Source organism: Thunnus maccoyii, chromosome 17 (genome assembly GCF_910596095.1).
Source record: "Thunnus maccoyii chromosome 17, fThuMac1.1, whole genome shotgun sequence".
NCBI lineage: Eukaryota > Metazoa > Chordata > Actinopteri > Scombriformes > Scombridae > Thunnus > Thunnus maccoyii.
Window position 1 is genome coordinate 28,452,768 of NC_056549.1, and position 27,036 is coordinate 28,479,803.

General features: G+C 40.3%; 1 protein-coding gene across 1 annotated transcript; it reads right to left on the bottom strand.

Moving 5' to 3' along the window:
* Positions 1–1,627: 1,627 nt before the first annotated feature.
* On the bottom strand, positions 1,628–27,036 carry LOC121882697. Its single transcript, XM_042391113.1, has 23 exons — positions 25,647–27,036; positions 25,294–25,380; positions 24,562–24,685; positions 24,367–24,469; positions 20,051–20,164; positions 19,850–19,966; positions 17,511–17,671; positions 15,967–16,113; positions 14,267–14,369; positions 13,936–14,064; positions 13,402–13,584; positions 12,387–12,640; positions 10,663–11,622; positions 10,221–10,317; positions 9,712–9,819; positions 7,146–8,642; positions 6,211–6,333; positions 5,982–6,110; positions 4,709–4,901; positions 4,494–4,618; positions 3,521–3,711; positions 2,822–2,955; positions 1,628–2,642 (listed from the first exon to the last, which is right to left on the bottom strand). The coding sequence occupies exons 1-23, from the start codon at positions 25,663–25,665 to the stop codon at positions 2,410–2,412; spliced, it is 5,331 nt and encodes a 1,776-aa protein (XP_042247047.1). The 5' UTR covers positions 25,666–27,036; the 3' UTR covers positions 1,628–2,409.

Genomic DNA, 27,036 nt, shown 5'->3' on the forward strand with positions numbered 1-27,036 from the left:
TAAGATTTCCTTCTCTCCCCCCATCACAATGCTATTTCTAAAGTCATGAATGAACTTTCACTAACCTACATGTGTTCTCAGAGTAGCTACTGTCCAGTTTAAACGGAGCAGCTTTGGCTTAATGGACTTACAGTAGTTTATTGCATTAAATGTGGAGAGCAGTTCATGATTATAAAATTATGTTGAATGTGTTGACGCTAGCTGCATATCATAGGACTCCAGTAGAAATTCCATTCCAACTGGGCTATTTCCTGCTGAAGGCAGGCTGAAGAATGCATTTACGTCAATTACAAAAGTAGAAATACTCAAACAACTGTATGTGCATTGAAACCCCACTATGTTCATTTAGGTCTGAACAAAAAGAACAAAAACATGAGGATTAAAATATTTATTATAAAACTCAGACATGACATAAATGGAATGGTTTAGGTGAATAGTTGCTAGACTCAGTCCAGACTGATACAGTACATTTAGAGGAGGTTCAACAAACTACAGCCTGTAAACACAAAGCAGGCTGAGCACTTGATTTCTGCCCTTACATAAGGCTCACATTGTAGATCCCACATTCTGATTTCCACTTAAGAACTGAGCTTTCAGGTCACATGAGCAACCCCATGCCCTTAAGAGGGGGTAAAAAAAAACAAAACACAACATGCAGAGATGTAGCACATGCAGAAGGTGCAACTAGCTTTCATGCAACAACATAATTTCATGCAAAGACATAACTTTCAAAAAAGTGGACTATGTACAAATACACAGGGTTGATGAAGGGTTTTTTCAGAATTCATGGTCACAAGATAAATGCAGCACTTTTGGCACCATTAGAACACCTTTCACAAGACAACACTACTGTGCAAGTGTTGAATCTACACAACCAAAGTTCTCAGATTAAAATATCTCAGAAAAACAAAAGAAATAAGTGGATAGTCACTGCACTCAAATAGAAAATAAAGACAGAATTTAAACTTTATACAATATACAAAACACTGTACCTGCAGCAGCAGCATTTATCATCTTCATCATCATCATCAGGCATTACTGGGCCAGTACTGTACTTCACATGGTTCACCACAGACACACACTGCATTCTAACCAACTTCATACAAATCTTCACTGACCAAAAGTCAGTTCAGGTGGAGATTCAACATGTGGGAATAATGATCTCAGGTGATTGTTTTCAAGAATACAAACTACATATCCCACAAATCCTCACTTTTCTCCTCTAGTTCACATTACTGCAGCAAAAGCAAACAACTCATCCACATACTAGGATCTTTTGCTTTGATTCCGGAGTCATGATATGATGAAAAAAAAAAATGGAGAAAAAAAAGAAAAAAAAAGCTGAAATTTTGCAAAAAAAAAAAAAAAAAAAAAAAAAAAAAAAAAAAAAAAAAGTTACAAGAAAGAGTTTAAATATTTTGAAAAAGTTATTACAACAATTCCAAATATTGAATTGAAAAGTTGTAACTGTGAGGGGAAAAGTTATAACATTTGTTTTTTTAAAAAGGCAACATTTTGAGAAAAAAGTCAAAGTCAAAAATGTTATGAAATGACCAAAATGGTCATTTAAAGGAAAACATAAGTGGAAAACCTGAAGATTTCAACAAATTTTTTCAAAAAAAAAAAGTAACATTGAGAGATTAAGTCCTAATATTTAGAAAATAAAGTCATATTATATTTTTTTAACAGAGGCCCTAAAACTCCATCATAAAAGTTCATTCAACGCTGCTACTAGAAAAGTTTCCAGTTCTGAACACTGCACAGCTGCACTGATCCCAGTTTCAAATAGAATGCAACTTTCACCATGTCCAACAAATTCATTATTAGTAATTAATTAATTAATTAATTAATTAATAAGTAATTTGATATTAGATTAATATATATTTGGAGTCAGCACATTGAGTTTATTCTTAATGTCCCTCAATTGCTTATTCTGGAAACAAAGTTGGCAGATATCAATTAAAGGCCAGCTTCAATTCAAGTCCCTTACCCACACACATTCATATATTAACACTTAAATTCTCAGGACACAGATACATTCCCAGAGTGAGAAACTTAAGACACAGTTAAGAGGTTCTAGAGGGACGATAACGTCGACTGACAGGAAGTCGATGACATTAACACCAGTTTCATCCTGGCCGTGTTGTTGGATCTTGATAGATAAGGCATAAAGTAAGCAGCAGGTGGATAGAAACCTGCTGGTGTCAAGTAAGAGCTCCACAGTCAAGATCCAGACTGATGGCGAGGATTAAATAGACTCCACAGAAAAACAGAATACATAAAATAGACAGACAAATATTTAAAAAAGGGCTTATAATGGCTCAGACCAATCCATGGCACTGTAGAAGATCTGTATGTATATTGCACTTTGTGAAATCAAATCAGTCATACATTACACAGGAGTCCGTCTCAGAAGCATTTCCTGAAGACAATCTGCGGTCCGAACTCCTCGTATTCTTCCTGACTGATCCATGCAGAGCTGAAGGGGGGCAGGTTGGCCAGCACTGCTCCTCCGCTCCACACTGAGAAGTCTCTGTCTTTGGGGCTGTTGACGCGAACGCTCTCCCTCATGTCGGCTTGCACCATGCCTCTGATTTCAGCCTGGAGCCTCTCGGGCAGGCCGGCCAGCAGAGTGTTCCCACCTTCACACGGGAGATGAAAGACTAATTTAGACGTCAGCTTAACTGGAACATGACCAAACCAGATGAAAAACAAAAGCATAAAGTGTGCCACGCTGTGCTTTTGATTTAGTGGCACAGCTGGAGTGCGTCTTTGACCCGTTAGACGGTTGTGTAACACTGTAACAAAAACCAACTGTTACCTGAAAGCACGATGTTTCCCAGGAAGCAGCGCCGCAGGTCAATGTCTGAGCTGAGGATTGACTTGAAGACGCTCTCGTGAATCCCGTAATGGTCCCGTCCAATCAGCTCGGGTTTAAAGAGAATCTCAGGAGCCCTGGATGAAGGAGAGCAGTTTGAGTAATCTGTTATGAGAGGTAGTCTGCTCTACAAAGGAAGCAGCAGGCCTGTCTCAGTAGTCTGTCATGTGTGTAGCACCTGCTGAACAAGCCTATCTAGTTCTCCCAATATGAAGCTGGCATTACACATTACTCAGAGAGGGTGCAAAATATTCAATGCTTACAGCTAGTTATATACAACCAGGAGGGCAAGAAATGTGTTTGGTTTTTTTTAGACAAAGCTGTTTCTTCCTACCCCCAGTCGTTATGCTAAGCTAGGCTAACCTCACCCAAGCTACACTCTGTACTCGAAGAGTAACTTCACTCTAAATCCACTTCTTTAATGAAGCAAATTTAACTAAATTATATGTCCAGTCACTTTATTGTATTATCAAATGAATCTGGTCCCAATCTACTGTGGTCATCATAACAATAGCTTAGTTCTTAAGCTCAAAACTGTTTGACTGCACTGTTACCGCAGGTGTTGTGCTTTTTATAGACCTCTTTATCTTTATTAACATTCAGCAAGTCATTTCCCCTCCAGCCCCATGTGGGGGGTGTTACCTGAACCGCTCTGTGCTGAGGGTGACGATCTGTCCATCTGGCATGGTGTAATGCATCTCCCTGCAGGACGACCCCCCCTGACTCAGCTCAGCCTCATAGTTTGGAGCCACACAGCAGCACCTCTCCTTCATCTCCCTCACTATCTCCATCTCTGCTGTGGTGCGCATGCACACCCCCTGTTCCTGCAGAAGCTGGAAGCACAACATTTAAATTTAAAACATGTTGTCAAAAATGTGTGATCTTGACCCTAACCCACAGAAAATTAATGATGATTGAATAATGATGATATTTTAACCTAGTCTGCATAGCAACATGTTGTATTTTTCAGTGACAGCATGTCCTTACAATTCAAAACAAAAGATAAACTAATCATCATTGGAAGAGGTTCCAAGGGGCAAGTAAGTCTAGATTCTTTCTGACCAATTGTGCAACAGTGCCTAGAGATTCACTTCAGAATAAGGCTAGTGTGACTTGGACTTCTCTTCTCTGACTCAGTTCCAAACCCATTGGTTCCTACTGAAGACACACATCGTTAAAAACAGCTCACAAATATGCACTTTCATTTTTTAAAAAGCTTCAGTAATTTCTTCAAACAACTGGGCACTGTAGTTTTTAACAAACATTACTTAACCAGGAGTTGGGACTATTTTCAGGGGCGGATTCAACCAAATCTGGTGCTCTAGTGAGTATTTCTGGCAGCAGGAGGGTGTTTGTGTGTTCATAGTAATGAAGGAACACACAGTGCAGCAGTGTGGCTCATTGATGTGTTTTTAATAGTTTTTGGACATAGAATAAGATATCAGGTTAGGTTAAATTCATTGTTAGTTTGGCTCTGCACATGAGCTTTGTTGATGAAGAAAGGTTCAGTTATCACCAGATGTATCCTTCAAATGATACAATAGCTTCTTATCATTAAATTGTTCACGTCACTGCCTCTAAACTGTGTGGAGAGAAGAAATGTGTTACTCTGTACCCTTTTCAGATGCAATGTAACGTCTGATCCAGCCAGAGGGAAGCGCTGCACTGCATGAGGTAGACAGTATCCCTCAAACACAGGCACACTGTGGCTCACTCCATCTCCAGAGTCCAACACCACACCTACAAGGAAAAGTTATAAAAATATAAATCTATGATACACACAATGCATTAGTGAAAAGCATAAAAAGACATAACTAATGACCAAATTACCAGTGCATCTTCCTGCAGCGTAGAGTGCCAGCACCGCCTGCATGGCCACGTAGGTGAAAGGAACATTGAAACTCTCAAACATGATCTCCACCATGTGCTGACGGTTCTCCAGAGGGTTCATGGCTGCCTCTGTCAGCAGGACAGGGTGATCCTCTGGCTCCACGCACAGCTGCTGGAATGTGTGATGCCAAATCTAAAACCAGAAGACTCAGTTTTTATGCTGGTCAAGGAACTCAAACTGGTAGAGTTACAGTAACAGACCCATTTCTGCTAGTTCTCCACACATGGGCACTGGACAGGTATAGTGAGCTAATAGCAGGTGAGGGAGGCATTAGTGAAGCAGTAAGCAGAGGGAAGGAGACGCCGCATAAAGAGTTCAGGCCCTGCCTTTCCCACCTGCTGCTGAATAAACAGCTGAATGCAACCATCAACTCAACATTTTCTTTGCATATAGTTCACCATGAGTGAGCTTGTTCAAAAGTTGAGCAGGTTCAAATAAGGAACAATGCTCCACCTGGGTGTCTCCTTTGATGTGTGAGTCATTAGTGTAATTAGTGTTGACAGCAGGTGACTTCCTGACTTGTGTGAAGTGTTAAACAGTGGAGGACTATTACAGGAGAAACACAGACATTAGGTTGAGTTAATTTAAAGTGACAAAGCAAAAGGAGATTTGTGTGCAGCACATATCTCAGGCAAAACTAGACTACACACACACACACACACACACACACACACACACACACACACACACACACACAGCTCTAACAGAGGCAGCTCCCCCCTCAGATTTGTCCTCAGGAGGTGAATATGGAAAATGTCATTAGTCACTAGTCCACAGTACAAAAACTGACATCAGAATGATACGATCTGTCAGATGATGTCAACGCCTAGGACCCATTATACAACTGTATGGAGGTGTGGAGTGTGCTACAATGGTTCAGAGGGCAATCAGCTGGCAAACATGTTCCAATAATACCTGTACACATGGTCATTACGCACTAATTCCTTGAGCGGATGGGTACTTTAAATAGATATCGCTCCTTTTAATAGTGTAGGAGTAGTCCAGTGGTAACATGACAATATGACCATCCCAATACCCCGGTGTCAATCTCATCATCCCAGCTTCACTCATGCGATATGTAAATGTGAGGCAGGGGGGTCTGAGGTTTAACATGATTTCAATTCCTACAATTAAATACATAAATCCAACTAATATTTGTCTGTGTCAACAGCAAAACACAAAGTGGTCTGATATCTCCCATTATCATCTTACCTTTTCCATTTCATCCCAGTTACGAATGATCCCATTCTTTATGGGATGCTTCAGAGCTAGGACCCCTCTCATGTGTTGGGCCTCGTGACCAATGTAGGTCTCCCTCTCAAGGTTACCATTCATTATTTCCTGTCAAGACAAAGCTTCTAATTAGAACAGCAGGTAGGAAGCAAAGCAAAGGAACATTACTATTACATCTGTTCTCTACAAATAAAGACTATTTCTTTACCTCATACTTTGGCTGCCCAATGATTGTTGGGAATATAACGTTTGGGAGACCTTGATCTGCGAATCCTGCCTTCATCAAACCAGACCCTGTGTCCAGGACTATGGGGGTCTTAAAATCTGTCATCTGCAATCACATTGTAAAGAAAATAATAAGTCTATTTGAATCAAATGAACAACAATGGTGGAGATAATAATCAGCATTGAGCAACACTAAAACAAAGCCACAAGACTGGCCACGTAACCCTTTAAACCCTCGGCTTTTTTTGCTGAGTTTTTATTCCATTTACAGGCTTTTAGTAGAGTCACTACATTTTTTGTTCTATGAAAAATTGTTTGAGCTTTTTGCCACAGGTTTTCAACATGAATGATGTCATGATAGACAAGAGTGTCAGTGTTCCAGTGATAAGAACCATGTTGATGGGACTTTCTGAACCTTAGTAATGTCCAAAACAATTGAAACTGTAAAAATATAAATGATTTTGTCACTCCTAATGTCATTCTTTGTCTTTAAATGGAGATAATTTAGTTCTAACTTTTGGAATTACAGATGCCACAATGCTTTGGGGGATAAAGGCAGTAAGTAGTGTTGCCATGGAGTCAGTGTGAGTTAGCTGTGGGCTACACCTGAGCCCTGTTTATTTAGCTTGTGTTCTGGCAGATAATCAGCATGAAATGTCCTGCTGAATGAACTATTGGCACTTCCTGTTTGCACTGTGACCATGAATGTACAGACAACTATCACTGGATTACTGTGACACTGAAGAAAACTCAAAACATGTTTATGAGGTAAGATCTGCAGTTATGAGGAGCATCTTTGGATTTAATGAACATTTATCCATGTTTGGGGCATGCTTATTGACGCTAAAGGTATCTGTCAGGTACAAAGGGTTAAGAGAACACAAATAATAAGGTGGTGACTGTGGATGACAGTAGTACCTCTCTCATATTGATGTTAAGCTGGGCCTGGATCCTTGGCGATCCAGAGCCTGAGACCCTCATGACCTCAGAGCTCTGAACACCATCAGGCAAGTCTTCATTCTGCTCATCTTTACCACCCGGATCAAACTCCTGAGGCAGGTCAGGAGGCAGCTGGAGTGGTGACTGTTGATGTGGACACTCATCTGCAGGAGAAGAAGTCTCAGTTTCTTCTGTTGGGTGTAACTCTGTCTGTACAGGTGCCACAGATGCATGCTCTTCATCCTTAGTGGTCATTTCAGATGCATTACTGTGATCTAATGACATTTTGCACTTCTCTGGCAGCGTATGGTTATTGTTGTTATTGTTACTGTGTTCCTTCACATTTGGATTGAGCACCAGGTTGTGACTGATGGCTGGAGTCACATTCTCTGGCAGGGTATCAAGAGGGTTAACTTGTAGATCAAGTTGCACCACAGTGGGATCTTGAGCAACTAAGAATGGAGCTGAATTCATCACTTCTGAGGAATGAGGCGTTTCATGTTCGGCGAGGTCGTTGTTCACAGGAAGCTGAAGCTTTCTTGGCTTAGGTTCAGGAGGAAGGTGTGATTTTCCACCTGGGTCAAATGCTCCATCATCTGGTCTCGTTTCAGCCGTTAAAGAAGCTTCTGGTTTGCATACGCTAGCATTTTCAGCAGATTCTGTCACGTATATACATCCCACAGGCTGGATTCCCACCTCTTCCTTTAAATCAGAGTTACTATTTAAGGCGGTTCTGTTAAATGCAGATGGCTCAGGTTCAGAACAATTAAGCTCTTGGTGTCGGGAATCTGGAAGTTGATCCAAATCTTGCGGTGTATCCTCTTTGGCAACTTCAAGACTTGATTCTGCTTGAGCACTTTCAGTCTTACATTTATCCTGAGCTTGAGAATCATGCTGAACCAATGCTGTTGGATGTGTGTTCTGTGATCTTTTACAAATACCTGATAAAAGCTCATCACAGAGCGCTCTGTCCTCCTTATTTTCAGTTCTAGTCTTTTCCATTATAGAACATTTTACAACCTTTCTAGCTCTGTCCTTGTGTTTCTTCACTTTACGCTCTTTGTCCAAACTCTTCTCAAGCTTCTCAACCTCCCTTTTCTCCTTCTCCAGCTGTAACCGGAAAGCCTCCCTCTCTTTGCTCATATTTGATGGCTCGTTTGTATCTCTGCTCCCTGAGAGTTCATCTTTAGGGTTTTCTTCACAGCGTCTGAGCTCATGGATCTTCAGGTTCTCCTCCATGATCAGTTCATCCAGGACGTGGACCTTCCTCATCTCTGTCAGCAGGTCCGGCCTGCTGTGAAATGCTACTGTATCTGCTCCTGTTGCAGTTTCAGTGTAGTTCCCGTCGTCTTTGCAAGCCTTACTTTCACCTGCAGATCCATTTGATCTGGGTTCACTCAAATTCTCAGATTCTACAGGGTCAATGCAGTCTTCCAGGCCAAGAACACCAGCTTCAGCCAACTCGCTGGATGACATCTTAAAAAAAAAAAAAAAAAAAAAAAAAGAGAGAAAAAGAAAAGACTGAGCATGATGAACAAACAGAGCAGGTATGAACTAGATGTATAAACTAACTTTTCTGGCAGATAATATTAACTAATGTTTGGCTAGTTTCCTCCATAACAAAGTTTTTCCTTTTTTCAAAAGATGACAGAAGAGTTTTTGGACATATTTGTGGAAACAGAAACATCCAAGCTCCCAGCCTCTGAGCAGGCGTTTTCCATTGCATCACTCGTTACTCAATTGAGAGCCAGCATTGCTTAGAGACGCACAGTCAGCGTCTGTGGTGCACCACTGACTAGAGAAAATCAAATTGTACAGACTACAAACGTTGATACAAGGTGTTCTATTCCCTCTTCAAGTCTACATGGCTATCAACTATTGGCAAGTTAAGCTGTCTGTCATTTCACAACATTCAATATTAGGGTGGACTCATTGTGCTGTTGAGTTTGTATTCCACTCAAATTGGAGGTTAGTTAGCCTAGCATATTAACATTAGCACTGATTCCCTGTAGACATTATTTTTTGTGCATGTTATTTCAACACCTGTTGAGTCATCAGCAGCTCCTGCATTATACAAGTGTTAGCCATCTCTCTTTCATGGCTCCAGATTTGGTGATGTAAATGACTAGACACTAACTCACAGTAAGTAATTACAGTACAGATGGGTCAAAGCAAAAGGAAACAATGTAAGCTCAACTGATGGTTGAAATCTATATTGTAGTGTGCTAAAAACTGTCTGTTGATGCTGTTCCCGCCCACACTGATATTGCACTAATCAAACTGGAGTACCTGTATTGTCATTCGGTACTAAAATTGACAGCCACTGGAGAAAAATAATGTATGGGGCGCTGTTAGTGCACAATGCTTGTTTGAAATAATCAAAAAGAAAAACTAGAGAATTGGCATGACCAGTGAGAGACACTATGGTTACAAAGAGAAAGAAGAGAGCACCTTCAGAGATGCAAAGTTCAATAGAAAATTCTTGGAAAATAACATCTCTGGGAAATAAAGTTTATGTTCTTGATTTGATCTATGCATAACATACCACACCAAGCTGGTCCTCACTGTCCCACACTGGCCAGTGACTGTGCCTGTCCTCTGACCTCAACAGGGCATCCAGCACAGCCTCCTGAGCCAGAACATTTTCTTCCTCCTGCAAAGCAAGAGACATAAAAGAGACCCACAAAACTCACTAATGGCAAACAGCACCCAACATAATAGAACATCTGCAGACAGACTTATAGGGAGAATATTTTAGGTCACTTGTAGCCAACAGCATACTAGCACTAAAAGCAATTTAATTTACGATCTGACAGTGGTGTCTTCAATCCTGAAGTCACATTTGCTGAATAAAAAAAATGCCAAACATCTGATGGTTACTGCTTATTTTTCTGAAATTATTTATGGTTCATTTGGTTGCTGATCAGATCAGTAAGAAATGAAGACACATCATGTGACTTGTGATGAACCCTTGACATTTTCTGGACATTTTACAAACCACAGTGGCATGGCAGCAGTTATTCCCTCTCCTCACTCAAATGGTGCATCTCTTACCTCCAGGATTTCATCAGCCCTGTCCAGGATCTTCTCCACCTCCCTTAATCCCTCCTGCTCCTTCACATCCCAGTCCTTTAAAGAGTCATCAGTAACACTGAAAAGATAGAGAAGTTTGCCATTTGGTAGTCTGTGATGGACATGATTAGTGCATGAAAAATAGCACTTCTTTTTATTGATGGAAGAAACAACATTCATTCACTTACACATACAAGTGAGAAGTTTAACTCAACTTGAAAGGGTTTTCCTTATTAGAAATGAGGCTCTAAGATAGAGGATGTTGTATGCTGTACAGATTGTAAAGCCCCTTGAGGCAAATTTGTGATATTGAGCAATATAAATAAAATGGACTTAACATTATTGAGACAAAATTTACTTGCTTTCAATTTTACTTTGAGATTTGAGGCCAAACTGAATTTAAACTCTGAAGAAAACGCATTACCCATCAACAGTATCCTGATTCTGATCATGGAGGTCATAAGAATCCCAGAGAAGAGTAGGAATCCCCTCTGTGGTGCAGCCGGACTTGTCTCTTCCATCTGTGATAGTGCTGGAGAGGATGTTGCAAATGGGACTTAGTTCAGGATCCTCTAAACTGCTTTGTGAATGTAGAATCCAGTCCCTGTTCTGTGGCCCTCTGGGCTGTGTGCTGCTTAACACTTCCGTCTGCGTGGGCTGATCTCGAGACCCGTTGGTCTGCTTGGCATTAGCATGGGGGTCTGAGGGGTCATGGAACTGGAGGTCTCTCTTCTGTGGTGTTGGGTTCTGTGTGATGGTGACTGTGTACGAGTTTTCCAGGTCATCTACTGGCAAGCTAAGCCACGGATTATTGGGTAGTGCAGCTGACCGCTTCACTTTGATCTCAAAGTTGAGGGAATCCACAGTTACTTTAGGGATAATCTGGATGCTCGCCCTGGAGGAGTTTCCCACAGAGCCAAAGTCAAACTCCTCTCTGTGGTCTTCGGAATCTGAAACGCTGGAGATGTTCTCTTCGTAGATTTGAGGCTGGCTCAGGGCAGGCCTCACTGAGTCCCTGGTCCCAGATAATCTGGAAACACCCTCCACTCCTTCCCTCCCTCCCCAAGCCTCCAGCTGGCTGCTCCCCACTCCATCGAAGCCTGAGTCGAATGAGCTGAGGGAGGGGGGTTTACCCTCAGCTGACACCATCCCAGAAACTGCTGTAGAAGGAGACGCTCCAAGGAGATGGGCCACCTCCTTAGCAGTTTCACATTTAGTGAGACTACACTCTGAATGACTGTCTTTATCATCCTTAGCTGCTCTGTTTGTACCACTGTCAACATGGCTGCTCCGCAACAACTCATACTGCCACTGTAAGGCCAGCTGGAGGTGACCAACAGCCACAGGTCCTGAAGAAATGAGAAGTTTCCTCAGGGTCATGCACCTGATGAATACAAGAAAGATTAGTGTAAATAATCTAGGTATTAGGAGAGGAATGTGTCTACTAGTCATGTAACTGTATAGAGCCATATTAATGTATATCATAATATAGTACATTTTCTGGAAGTTTAGTTGAGAAACTGAAGCAAACTAGCAGTCTCAAGAGCTTTCAACCAATTTCCAAGGTAACCAACATCACCAAGAGGTTATAAAAGTAGGGATGAAAGCATTACAGTGACTCAGCATGCTTTGCTCATCACAGGATATGACTTCAGTGTGGATGTGAGTTCAACCAAAGAGTGTTTTTTTCCTTCTTAGATCATTGCATCTGAAAGATTGTTAGAGCTCTGAGGAAAGTATTCAATATTTCACAAGAAAGTCAAAGTAGAAAGTCATAAAACATGAGCATCATTTTGTGTAAGAATTATTTTTCTTTCATATCCCCTTAATCATCTTGTGCCCCTTCAGGTTTGTCCTTGGGAGAAGGAAGTATCCTGACCCCCAGGTTGGGATCCACTGGGTTAGAGCATAAGAATACATACATTCACATAAAGAGTACAGTGTATTTTTAGGTGCACTACCTGTCTAAAACAAGGTGCAAAAGGTATCTTGTGGCAAAACAAACAGCCAGGACCAGATTTATTCAGACATCCCCTTAGGACGTCCTTTGTATTAGTCTTATCAGTAATCAGCACATTTGATGACCACGTCATTTTGAAATCAAAAGACAGTCATAGGTTTCTCTTTATAAGCTCTGCGCTCTCTCACCGCTGAGACATCTGCTTGCCTTCCTGCTGGACCTCGTCATCTGGGATGACATTAGACAGATGAGCCAGATGAACCAGCTCCTCCATGTCTGGAGGGGGATTCTTCTTCAGGAACGTTGACAGTTTCTGCCTCCATGCTGGGATCGTCCCCCAGCTCCTCCTCTGCCGCTGTCTGGGAACATCGTCTCCATTGACGCCGGACAGGAGCTGCTGGAGGAAGTTCTCGCAGAGGACCAGACTGTACCAGCTGTTGGCCTGAACAGGGAACAGTAAACAGTTAGGATATGTACTGTATACAGTGCTGATTCACACATTCATACACACTATTTCTACTATTCTCAGAAGGAAATGCTTTACAGTGGTTGTTTGTAACATTATTCTTTATCACAAGAGGGGAGACATTTCACCTTTCATTCAACTGACATTAGAACTGCTTTAAAATATGCTTACACCTCAACTGACACCAACCAATGTTTACTCTTCAACTGACATTTCAAGTGCTGTCACTGCTTACATAACATCATTTCAGGTTTTATCACCTCTTACTATTCAATGGACACTTTAAGACAATTCAACTGCCTACAGGACTTTCAACAATCACTAACTGATTTCAGCACATCAGCTCTTATCACTGCTTACATTTGAACTGCTTTAAGTGCTTGAACTTAAACACAACATCTGCCATGCAAATAACATATTTTATCCTGCAATGTTCAGTGTAAATGAGCTTAATTTAAAATTCTCATTTTTTTTATTTCAAGAAATTGCTTCATCCACTTGCTAAAACCCCAGAGGCATTCAGTTTACTGTATGAGACATAGAAAAGTTGCAAATCCTCACACTGGAAAAGATGATACTGGAGAAATTACTTACATTTATTAATAAAATTAACTGTTAAAAATGTGGATTCATTTTCTAACAATCTTTAAGCTAGATCACTGCAGTTGATGGCCAATCTCTTCTCCAAAATCAGAGAGATTACTACTTTTATATTTCCATAAATGCTGACAGCTTACCTTGTTGTAGTAATGATGGTAGCTGGAAACTGCTCTGAGGGTTTGGAAAATGAAGTGCACAGCAGAGCGGAGTTTCTCCTTCAGCCTCTCCAGATCCAGAACCCAGCGCTCCCTGGTCTGACTGTCCAACGGCAGGATCTCCGCCATCGTGTGGATCACATCTTCAGCACAGCGAACAAGTGCCTGGTGGGGGGAGGACGAGGGTTTGAAGTTATTTGAAGATACAAGAGAAATTGACGCTGATGTTGTCATAGTAATATGACAACTACTGATATGATTCGTTAATCATTTATTTCTAAAAGTAATAACCTACTATACACACAAACAAAAGGATCATGCTATCAACTATATAAATAAGCTAGGTGCATAACCTGGTGGATTAGAGTGGATGTGTCACTGACATTAGATATCCAATCAAATTAGAAAATCAGAACCATAACAATATCAGCTGAACACCACGACTGGAATTACATTTAGGTCACATCTCCAAAAACTGACAAAAAGTCAAAGAGAACACATGAGCTCCAGCAGTACCATAGCAGGGGTGTGAATGGACGTCTCAAATTCTGACATCAACTTCCCTGCCTTTACAGCATCCTTGGCAATTTCTATTTCATAAGGCTGGAGCTTCTCTTGAAGAAGAATTTCAATCTGCTCGGTGATCTGGAAGCAGAAGAGTACAGAGGAAACCTGATCATCAAGACATTTATTAAAAAAAAAAAAAAAAAAATTACATGAATATCATACGTCATTAAAATAAACACTAATGCACTGCAGTTAGATTTAAACTAAGTAGAACACCATGCCGTAATTAAATAATATCTGTTCAAATCATTCACACCCAAACTGTTGCCTGCTGACTCACCTGCAGTGCGTCCTCTCGCAGCTGGAACACCTGCAGCTGGAGACGAGCCTTAGCAAAGGCCTGCTGCCACAGCAGCTCCACCTTTTCCACACCTGCAGTTATCCTGTAAAACACAGACAGACTTTTATTAGCTGGCATCATCCCTTCACATTCATTACAACATAATCTACACCATTTGGTGCGTGGTGGTGGTTTAATCCTAAATGCCAACATTAAAATACCAACATTTACTGACAGGCATTCAATAAAGAGATAAGAAGGACAAGGCTGATGTTATTCTATTTCTTATTGCCAATATCTACCATAAAAAGAACAAAACAAACAGTGAGTTAGTTGGATTCATGTTTTCTGACTTCTCTGCTCTGTCTGTAGCTCTCAGCCCTAAGCCCACCCGTTCCTACTGAAGACGTAAATTTTTAAAGTTAGTTAAACGGCTGGAAGATTGAGTGTCTTCAGCTTCTGTACTGTGACATATTTCCCAGTGAAACAGAATATGTGGCTGGTGTACAATTACAAGAAGGATTTCAATCAAATTCTTCAAATTTAATTGGACTGCTAGAGGGTGAGCATGGCTTAGTGAATACAGTGTGATATGGAGCTGTGGGAGACTCCCTCACTTGCTCCTTGTTAGATAAGAAGAGTAGGGTGAGGGTGTAATGAATAAAATCAGACCTCAGCTACATTCTATTGGAAAACAAACTTTTTGCCCACTGATATCAAAACACACCTCCTCCTGTTACACTGCTCTGCTGGCTACTATGACCCACAAGCAGTCAGGTGTGGTTTGGAGGGTGATTGTTGATTATATACTTCTTTGTATACGCCCACAAGTTCAAGATGAGTAAATGTGAAAACATTTTACAGAAAGAGAAAAGACAAGAATTTTGATATAAAAATACTCAAAATGGGATTGTTTTTAACATACTGTATATTTGGCAGATAACAATGTGTCCATTGTGTCTGATGTGGCTTTTTTCACATTAAAAAAAAAAAAAAAATCGAGTTAAAAATTCTTAAAATTCTTCCGTCTTCATTGAAAAATCCAGAATCTATGAATATGCAAATATTGTTCATTTCAAAAGTTTAACTACTGGACACAAGATGTCTCCTACTTCACTGGAAAGTCCATTCTCAGTGTTTGTGCACTGGAGGCTTAAAGTTTCCACATCACACTTGTGTAAGTTGCACACTGGATCATGATTAGCTCAAAACAAGTTGTGATGTCACAAATCAGGTGAGCACAGAGAAACTTTCCTCCAGCAGATGAAAACAAACTCTGCATAAACATCAATCTGCACAGAGAGGACACCAGTCAAGTAACAAGAAACATTTTGAGTGGAGGGAGACTATAAATATAAAATATGATTGATTGGATATGTTGAACTATTCCTTTAAAAAAGCCAGCAAAGTATCTCTAAACTATTCATCCAACAAGAATGTCCTTGTGCTGGGTTATGTACTGTGTTACTGATGTTTTAAATGTTCTTTCATTCAACTTTACATCAAGACAACTCCAGAGCAACAGAACTCAAACTCAAAAAAAATCCCCTATTGGTCAAACTCGTGTTGATACTGGTCAGTGTTGTGTAACAGATGATTGCAACACTGCTGTATGGTATGTGTGGGAAGTGTTATTACAGAGGATTAAGAGAAAGTACTTTACGAGACTAAGCAGTGTGTGAGCTGCCTGCCAGCGGTACCTGCTGTGGTTCTGAAGCATATCGAAGGCGGTGTGTGTGAAGAGGGCAGTGCCGGCCATCGCCTGGTAGCACGGCTCCTTCTCTGGGTACCGCAGCTTCTCCACCACACTCTCACAGTGCCTCAGCAGCTCATCCAGCCCCAGCTCCCTGCGACAAAACACCCACACACACAATGTTAATACAGAGTAACTTGAGGATGGTGTAGTGGTTGACTTAAGGACAACCTAAGGCAACTCAGTGTTTTGTTTCTTGGTGATTTAACCAGATTTTCAGGTTGAGTCAGGTTAGTTATTCCTGTGAAAAACTGGATGACATTGCAAAGATGTTACAGCTGGTACAACAGTGAGAGAACAAGAGCTTATTTCCAAACATCATATAATAATCTGAAAGACATCACAGAAGAGGCAGAGAAACATGTTTTCATACTATTCCCATAATGCCATGCAGCAACCTTACAGTAGCATTACTGGCAGCAATGATGAGAGATTGCTTTTCCTGCCTTTTAATGCCATGTATCAGTGAATGTCACAAGTCTGAGACAGCCTTCAATTTCCACTTGTGAAGTAGTGATAAACCACAGCAGTGGTCATTCATAGTCATACGGGAGCTGTTGCTGTGTCACATATTGGTTTAGCAGCAGTTTAGAGCATGTTCAGATCAACTGGAACATGCAGGAGTTTGAGATACAGCTGTGAACTATGTGTTCTGTTAACAGAGCAGGTTCAGATGTTCTGCAGCTGAACCAGATGCATGTTGAACTTGGCTGGTAAGCTTTTCCGTTTAGAGGATCATATCACTAACTGTTGAAGAAAGGATTTAGAGATACCACTAAGGACAGTGTGTATTTTATGATGTCCAGTGTAATTTCACAAAAACATTTATACACATTTTTATAAACTTTTTTACCTCAACAGATCTTAATTAATGCTAGTCCCAATTTAGCAAATAGTGCTTTCATTGCAAAAGGCAGCAGTAAAATAGGCTGCATCCTCAGATCATTAGGACTTCACATGTGAAAAATGAGCAGTGAATACAAAGTACAGGTGCAAATGTATCATTTCACTTCAATTATATATCCCTGAAACTAGGAGGTGGACAGCATGATCTTGTTTTCACTACATGTTTTGATTCTCAAATTATCACAATCAATAAATTAGTGCTGTAACTATGTCATTATTGATTAACCTCATAAGTGTTTTCTCAATTAATTGAGAACCATGCCCGGTGCAATTTCCCTGAGTCCACAGTGATGTCTTCAAATTGTCTGCTTTGACTGGCTAACAGTCCAAAACCCCAAAATATGACATTTATAATGACATCATTGGGAAAAGTAGTAAATCCTCACATTGGAACCACCATATGTTTTGCATTTTTTACCAAAAACACTAAAAACAGAAAATTAGCAAATATTTTGATGATCCATTTTTAGCAAATGACTACTCGTTTAATTGACGGTCTGACTGCATTTATTGTGAAGCTGAAACAACCATCTAGTGAAGCGATCCCGGCCTATAGGAGGAGGAGAGAACAGTTGTCATCCTGACCTCCTGAGCTGCTGGAACTTGGCTTCGTTGGTAGAGCAGAAGTGTTGGAGCTCGCTGAAGGTGGTGGGCAGCGGCAGCCTGGACAGAGCCTGCAGGGTGGAGATGCATGACGGCAGCCGCTGGACCACAGACAGGAACTGCTGCACAAACGCATCAATCTCCTACAGAGAACAGCACAGAACCAGAGTCACTCTAATGCTAAAAGACCACCATGACTTTTCACTATAGATTTTTTTTTTTAAATTTAATTTGTGATTTATACTCACTTTTATAGTCTAATTGTAATTATAATTTTAAAAAATAAGGACTCATTGTTAGGCTGCTGTGTTCTAAGCTCAATAGAATTTTCTGTAATTGCTCAACGCCCACAAACTAAACCTAAATCCGGGGGTTGGGGAGTGGGGTGTATACGATTGTTGGTTAAGCAGTGGGTTACGCGGGCTGCCCCAGTAGAGCCTATGTATGGGAAACACTGCTATATGTAGGTCTACTGGAGATTGTGTTGCTGCATCCTTAATAGGTCTCCTATAGACAGAGAGCTTCCTGGTTAAATAATACTGTCATCATGTGCCAAATGGCCCATTTGAACATGACTGAATGTATAATCTAATGGAAAGAGGCTCCTTTCACTTGCTAATAAGGTCAGCTGATTACGCGAGGCATTTGCACAAGCCTCACCAAGGTAACAAAACAATAGACGCAGGCCGCTTGGACGGATCTCATGAATGGATTCACGAATGAAAACATCTTCCTGACTGAATGAGCTGCTCAACAGCAGCGTGCTCTCCATCACAAAGAGCTAATATTTAGTTGGAATGAATATTTTGCCTGCACCCTGCCTTAGTATTGTATGTCAGGTAAACAGAGTGTATATTTGTGTGCTACTTTAGACCTTTGAATAAGTGAGTATGTGTATGTGTGAGACACACACACACACACACACACACACACACACACACACACACACACACACACACACCCCAGTGGCTGAGGATAGCAGGACAATGTTACTTTGTGTTAAGCCTTCTGTTTGTGTCATGACTGATCATAAGACTGCTTCATAAGAATCAGACTCTGATAGTTTCAGATGAGTTACACAAACAGAACTGATCAGCTAAGATGCAAAATTATTGCATTTATTTACTGAACAATTAATAACATCTGTGGGCTCATAATAGTCCTTTGGGTGTTTTAAACTCAAGTGAATACTGAATATTTGATTAACATCACCAATTTGAATCAATATCATATTCTTATCCTACATTTCTTAGGATTTTGATCTCTGCAGTGTGAAATTCTTCTTTTTATTGTACAGCACAGCACTTGAGGGGTGTTTATGCTAATGATGAACTCTCATGAAGGAGCACCTTGTCATGAACAGGTGACATTCATCAAGTTGAAACAAGCAGTTTATGACAAGCTTGCTGTACACTCGTACAAACAAACACAGAACAACTTCACAGAAATAAGTAAGTGACGTTTAGGAAAAGACTACAGAAATGTTCTTGCTGACATTTTGACTTGTGGTTTGCACTATGTTTCAGCCTGGCCATGGGTTTGCACAAACACAATGACTACAATAGTGTGACGATGGCAGCAGGCAAAATATTAAGTACTACATATTTGGAAAATGTTTTTTACCCACTGTTTCAATTTGAAATGGTCAGTAGTATTCCAAAAATCAGTGTTCAATTGATGGATGCTGGCAAATGTCTTGTTTTATTTCCTCTTAGTAGTAGTAATTTAGGTATTTTCCCATTTTGTGTCAAATACTAAAACTGCACAACATTAGTCAACAGTGGCTTTGGTTTACAATGAAACCTAGATGTGAATAACAAATTATAATCTATAATTTGGCTGTCAATAAAAAAGGTAAATACATTTTGTGCTGTCTGTGTTTAACAAAAAAAGAATTTTAATAGAGCGAGTGTGAAGGTTAGTAAATTATAATGCACCTCTTTCCAGCCTAGCAGGTTATCTGGATAGCTAACCAGTAGCCAGTTAAAAAAAAAAAAAAAAAAAAGAAAACAACAAGGAGTTGCTGTCTGCTAGGGTGGAAAAAATTCATTATAATTTACTAAACTCTCACTGCAATGTTTTGGTCATTGTCTGCTAGCTAGCTAGCTAGCTAGCTAATCAGCCTGCTAGCTAGCTGGCATCTCTTAGCTTGACTGTCATAAATATAGTGAATATTTACACTCCACCAGCTCTCCAGTTTTAGGATAAATCAGCATTAACTGCTAGTCATTCATGACTTTTTCAGTGCAACTTATGGTTTCTGTGACAGTAGTTGAGAGTACAAAGTAACAGAGGTATTATTTTTTTCCAAAACAAACTACCTTAATGAAGGCAACCCAACTCTGGTGACAGTAAATAAAGTATCCACCCAGCGATGCTGTCAGCTGGCTTCGGTCAATGTAGTTGGAGAGCTCAGAGATTTCTTTCAGAAGGACTTTCTGAAAAAGATGAGAACAGGGTCACTCACTGAAGTCAAACCTATAGCTTAAGTCCTGGTGTTCAGTATGCGTTGTTGCATTCACCTTGAAAGAGGCAGTGTAAGACTTTGATGGAGCCAGGAGCTTCAGCAGCAGCTTGACAACATCCTTCTTCTTGGGCTGAAGTATGTACACCGTGTGGACTGTCCTCTTGTGCAGCTAGAAAGACAGGCGGACAGAAAAATCAGCACTACCATCATCATTTCTGTTATCAACAGTGAATTAATGACTCATATTGCTGAATGAGAATTAAAGGGGTACTCCAGCGATTTAGTATTTCACTTCCATAAGGTCAGAGACTTATATGAGACAGATTAAATAAAGAATGGTTAATAATGAAGACTGAGATATCCCGACTTTTAATCTCTATTATGGGTCGTTCTCCAAAAACACTGGATCCTACATTTCCCATAATTCAACCAAAACCATGTTTTAGTTTGACCGTCCTTGCCTGATACTCAGACATTTAGACGTTTATTTTTACACCTCATTTTGATCAGCGGGCTTAAGTCATTCATGGTATGCTATCCAACGGCTGTTGCTAACAGTAGGATATTAGCCAAATTCAGCCATGAATTAACCCTTAAACAAGGCTCATAGTAAACTAGGGAAAACTGCAAAAGGGCACGCTGCTAATCTTGTTTTCAATGAAAGGGAACTTTAACTTCAGGTTTTGTTCTGAGTTCTGGGCTCTATAATGACATTAGATATTTAACTACCACTTAACCTAATTTTCTGTGTTCACAGCAACTTATTTCAAAACACACCAAGAGGAGTAAACATGAAGTCATGTGGACTGGCAGGAACTCACTGATTGGACAGTTTAGGAAACCATCCTCCTGCATCATCAGCACCATGTGGGGAAACCAAAAATTCCTCCAATTCCTTCAGAATTATGCAGCACATCACTGGGCCAGAGAAAATCCCTACACTTGCATATGACTATACATTTACTATTACAAATATTACTTTTATCAATACACAGATTGAGAGATCGCTGTCTTAAGCATTCGTGATTAGCAAATGGATTTATTTTAGCAGTTCAGTCATTTTTGAATTCCTGCAAAAATCACATCTACCATCACACAGTCTCATGGTCACTCTGCTTTGCTTTCACACTACAAATGAACTGCATGAGTCCACCTGGAAACAGACCTCCTTTTCCAGCAGTCTCAGTCTGACTGTTTAGTCCGCACCAGAGTCTGATGAATGAACCAAAAAAACAAAAAACAAAAAAAAAAAAAAACACACACACCTAACCAAACAGGTTAGGTGTGAAAGCACCCCAAGTTAATGATTGATTAACACCCAGCTAACACAGTGAGTCTTCAGAATTGCCAGCATCTCATGAGATTTTTGCAGTTTTCCCTGCTCAGCAACAATTTATACATTTTTTGGGCGGTACTCTATGTGCTGACCTAACTTCCTGCTTGCAATTAGTGGCTTTTCCATCTGTCAGTTTGTGTTGATGTATTGCTGTCCCCAATTGGAAAAGGAAATCAGTTCATGCAGGTTTAAAAACTAACCTTAAGACAACTGAATGAAGTAATATTTGGGAAGATGATACAGACGTGTGTGTCATACATTCAGATAAGACAGAGTGGAGATTATGAACTAAGTTTTTCCCCATCACAGCAGTTTCTAATCACAAAAAATAAAATGTATAAACATGCTGGTATGCATGCTGACCAGCAACTCTGACCATAGAAACTATTTTTTCCCCCCTCTGAAACAACAAGAGTTGATCTGGATGCAAAAATGCAGCATCCCCTACATAATTGTGCTCATTTAAAGTAATTTCACTGAGGCTTCTCTATTAAATAACCAAGCATGTGACCAGCCATGCATGTGACCCCCGCTCCCCCTTTCTCCTCACACACACACACACACACACACACACACACACACACACACACACAGAAAGAGGAATTCCACTATGACCACCGCTGACATGACGCATTTGGTATTGTACTTTGAAGATCAGCTCAGGCTACAGCTTTTTCAATAAAATTAATGCTGCATTCATTTATGCTGCAAGAAAGAGTTCTACTAGCCAAGAGGGCAGTACAAGTTGAACACATCACTGTACTGTGTGCAGAGAAGCAACTCCTGTTCATAAATAATTCAGATATAACCAACTGCAGAAATACCAGGCTGCCATTTCACAAAAGCTGTCCCTGAACTCAACTTGTACAACACTTTAAAGACGCAGCACGCTAGATCGTTACATACAAATACCAGTCTTATCTTCTTTGTAGCAGAGAAGAATTCTTTTGTCAGTGACTTTCTTCTCAGCTCAAATTAAATTCTGATGTTGGATTTGTACTTTTCCTTTCCCACAGGAAATGACATATCAGAGGCTGAGTTTAAACCCAGCAGCCAGTGATCCATCCTGGTCGGTAGATAGCGTGCGCTCTGTGTGCATCACGCTGCATTTCTGGACATTAAAGTGAAAAATGTAGCAGGTACGTCTTGTTCTTTTTTCAGGGTTGCCAGCATGCGAGGTTACAGTAGAGTGCAGCTTTAAAGACCAGTGATGTGAAATTCTAATGTGTGTTCAATCAGGGATTTTACTTCTCATCATTTAGAAATGTCTTCTTCTAACATTTAGGTTGATGTTGGGGTGTCTCGGTGGCCTAGGGGGTTTACAGTGCTGACCATGTAATCGCAGTGTTGCATGTCATGCCCGTCTCTCTCTCTTCATTTCCTGTCAGCTCTCTACGGTCTAATAAAAAAAAAGAGGAAAAAACTCCCCCCAAAATACCTGTGATTTAAACGCATAAATTAATAAAAATTTAGATTTCATGTTGGTCTCTAATCTTTTTGTTTTCACATGGCTGAGAGATAATCACCAACATTTTTTTTTGACATTTTTTCCTTTATTAGACAGCAGGCAGTGAAGAGACAGACAGGAAACAAGGAGAGAGAGAGAGAGAGAGGGATGTGTATGACCAGCAACAAAGGTTCCTGGCTGGATTCCAACCAGGAACAGTAACTATTGGACTACTGGAGCGCTCCAATAATCACCAGCTTGACGGTATGTTCACATACAGATCGAAAACCTGGAGATGTGACAGGCTGCTATTCATGTGAACTGAACCCCGAAAAAACATGCTGCTGCTGACCAACACTACTCAGAGACTCAGAGAGCGCCCAGGCGTGAGGAAGTTGACAAAGGTTCAACTGTATGCAAATGTCCTCAACAACAAATTACCTCATATGGATTCCTCATGAAACTAAAGGATGTAGTTTCTACTCTAAACTGTGTGAAAGCAACAAAACAAAAAGGGAAAAGCTGATTCTCACTTTCATCATGCTCCAAATTCTCTACAATAGCAGTTTCAGTATATATACCAGAGTCAGTATAGTGGCAATAAGAAACGATAACTGCCCAATCAGAGCTGAGGATTTAAATGCCATGCTCCACACAAGCTTCAGGCTCGTGACAGACAAGAGGGAGTCTGCCTCCTTGTATCTGCATGTGTTAATGCATCTTTATCTCAAAGATAAAAACAACACTGTAGACTATATGAAGATTATATTTATGATGCTGTACATCCAGGTACGGAGGATAAAGACATACAGTAGTTTTATACGTCTATAGTCTCTGTTAGGGCTGACTGCTAGAGCACGACTGACACATGGTTGATGTGATATTATCACTTACATATGTTGTTGTTGTGCATTGTTTGCAAACAAATAAATTGAGTACATATTTCTGAAAATGTTCATTTTTGCCTTTCAGGAAGCACCGTTTACATTATTGTGATCAAAGTTCTGCTGCAGTACATCTATTTTTCAAAACTAGCAAATTTTAGGGTTCCTGACTTTAATATTATTATTAATTATTTAGATATTTTATTCCAAAATGTATGTATTGAATTCCTGTCAGCATGGAACAGTAGCTGCAGCGCCACCAGCAGGAGATCTGCTCCTGTCTCTAAACTACATCATTCCTATTTTTATTCAATAAATACTTTTTTATGGAAAGTGTAAATATAAAAACTGTATTAAAGACTTTAAACTATTAGTCATTTAACTGATTCATCTACAGAAAATAAATCTAAATAACTGATAAATCACTCAATCATCTCAGTAATTTCCCAAATAGCCAAACACTCCTGATTCCAGCTTCTTAAATATGAGGATTATCACTGTAAGTCTTTGAGTTGTTGACCGTTGATTGGACGACACAAGCACTTTTGGCTCTGGGACACTAACAGGCACTGTCATCATCCTCTGATACATCCTCCACCATCCATGTTTGAGCCATTACTGTAGAAATCTAGTTTCCACAGCAGCAGCACACAGAGCAGAGCACTCTGACATCATAATGATAATAATAATCATAATAATAATACCTCAAGCAGGAGCAGAGTCTCAGCGATGAACCTGGTGGTGGGAGGAGAGGCGTGCCTCAGATCAGCCACCACCGACACCAGACTGTCTTTCTCCTGCTTCTTACTGTCAGGACAGAACAATTCAGCCATCAGTCCATCTTATACTCTCACACACAAACATACATTTACACTATAAACCTGTTTGACTCCACATACTTCTGCAGACAAAGAAAGTAATTTATGAAGTCCACCACTTCTGCTTTGCTGAGTTCTGAGGGGAGTTTGGCTTGTCCGTCCACTGGGAACACGATCAAAGGACAGCCATGTTGATCAAAAGCACCTGTGCAGAAAGAAATTATCTCATATTCATAAGCTTCACTCCAACAACTAAAAAAAGAGAAACTTCTGGCATTTATACTAAATCCAGACTCAGTTAAGAATACTTTTATTCAGCACTCGCACTGATGTTTTATACAATGAAGCTCTTGTTTTTCTTCATTTGGTAAATGATGACTTCACTATTTTTCATGTGTCTTAAACAACAGTCACGTGTCCATATGAACACTGAAACAGGTTTTCCTCAATATATTAAAAGATTCCCTTCAAATGTGCTTTCAGTGTAAGTGATGGAGGCCCAAACCCACAGTGTGTCCACACAGTCAGTCATTTAGTGCTAAAAAGTTTGTCTGAAGCTGAAGCTGAAGTTGTCCTCCATCACTTCCATTGTAAGGTCATTATGAAGGGATCTTCTAATGGTCAGTATGAACAGGAGGAATGATTACAACAAGAAAAACATGTTTTAATGTTCATTTGGGCTCCTGACTGTTGTTTTAAGACAAACTTGAAAAATGATGAACCTGTTCTTCCAGCCTATCTAGAATACAATATAGAAGACATCAGTGTCCTGTACACACAGAAACATGCAGACTAGTTTGGATGAATATCTACCAGGGAATAAAACAGCTCCGGAGTTGAGCACATGATCTGCAGGCAGCGGCGGGGAGGAGACACTCTCCTGCACCGAGTCCTGGACGTCTGAAAGGTTTGAGGGGAAATGATTATTTTTATTGAAAACACGCCCGACAAGAATTTCCAACAGACCAGACCAGAGCTATATGACCACTGGAGGAACCGCTCCAGCAAATTCCTCACCGCCTTTCACAAAAAGTTGGCTAATGGACAAACAGCCTGCCAAGTGATGGAAACTAACACGCCACGACTCTGTTAGTTGAAGTGTGTGTGGTATGAGTCTAACATCCTTACGGCAACAGGAAGGTCGCCTGCGCTGCTGCACTTGTTACCTGTGGCGTGTCGGCTCATCTCCACAACACTTCTTCTCCTGTAGTGTTGAAGCACTCGGTCCCTTCACGGTGTCTCTGGAGCCTGAGCGGTCGTAGTGCGGGGCGGTGGGAGAACAGGACCGGGCGGACCACCGCTGCCTCTCTCCGCCATGTTGCGTCCGTTCAGCAGCGCCTGGCTGCCGGGAGGCTGCTCGGCTCATTTATAAACTAGAGAGGGCGGAGAAAACACGGAGGAGGATGGACGCAAACTGTCCACCCAGGTCTAACATGAACAGGGCCGTGGCTAGGATGAGTACTCAGAGCCCAAGTCCCCCCAAAACAAGCCAGCACCCCCCTCCTAAAAGAGTTTGACGAGATTGTTTTCAGTCATTTAATTCTAAGATCTACTGAAGTTGTTTCCTAGCATGAAGGTGGGAATGCTGTTTCAGTTTCAAAGTGAATATTCAGGTGGTGAAATAGACTTATGACAACTCATTGCAGCTGCTGGACTTTTTGAGAAGATCACAGATCATGTTTCAGCCTCTCTTCACTGGTCTCTAAAAAGTTTTATAATTGTTTTTATGATTTCTCTGATTATCCCTCAAGCATTTCATGGTTCTATCTGCTGAATTATTGCTCCCCTACAAGCCAGAGCTCAGGGCCCTTCTGGCTGGTAAACTGTTTGCTGTCAGGGCCCCTCAACTCTGGAACTCCCTCAGTTTAATTCATGCTTTTATTTCCAACATGTCTTAGCTGTTTTATTATAATGATAGTATTTTATTGTTTTATATTATATAATGGTTGGGTATTTTACTCATTTTTTGGTATTATTTCTAATTGTCAGATTTTATTTACCTCATTGCAATCCTTAAATATTTGAATCCAGGTTCAGTCACTTTGTAATGTTGTAAGTGCTAGAAAGTAAAGTTTAATATGATTACTTCATCTATTAGTAGTTAAAATACTGTGTCTAGAAATACTGGAAGCAGACTATAAAATACCAACTCATTGTAAACTATATAATGTGACAATGTGACCCCCCTATGGAAGCTAAAAGTCCTGAATTCCCAGAAAACAGTCTTCATCATTTCCAAAAGATAGCATATTTGAATGTTAAATGAATGTGTGTGAATGTTGTGTTGTCATCATCAACAGAACTGTGCATATATACTGTATATGAGACTTTTGTAGAGTAAAGGAATGAAAATGAATGGAAAACTAATGCCTTTAAACTGTGAATTGTACAGATTGTACAAATCTACATGAACTGGTGATAGCCTAAAACTAAAGCATCATTCCTATTTCTGTTCAGTAATCATTCCTTAATGGAAAATGCAAATATCAAAACTGCATAAAAATACACTTAACTGACAAAAAAAGCGAAAAACAAAGCAATATATCACATTTCTTA

Excerpts from the sequence above, each read along its gene's own strand:
- LOC121882697 (XM_042391113.1), bottom strand. Across the intron at positions 24,686-25,293 it reads CGGAGCTGTTTTATTCCCTG|GTGCTTTTGATCAACATGGC; the intron begins GTAGATATTCAT and ends CTTTCTGCACAG. Across the intron at positions 17,672-19,849 it reads GTTGGGTTGCCTTCATTAAG|GAGATTGATGCGTTTGTGCA; the intron begins GTAGTTTGTTTT and ends TGTTCTCTGTAG.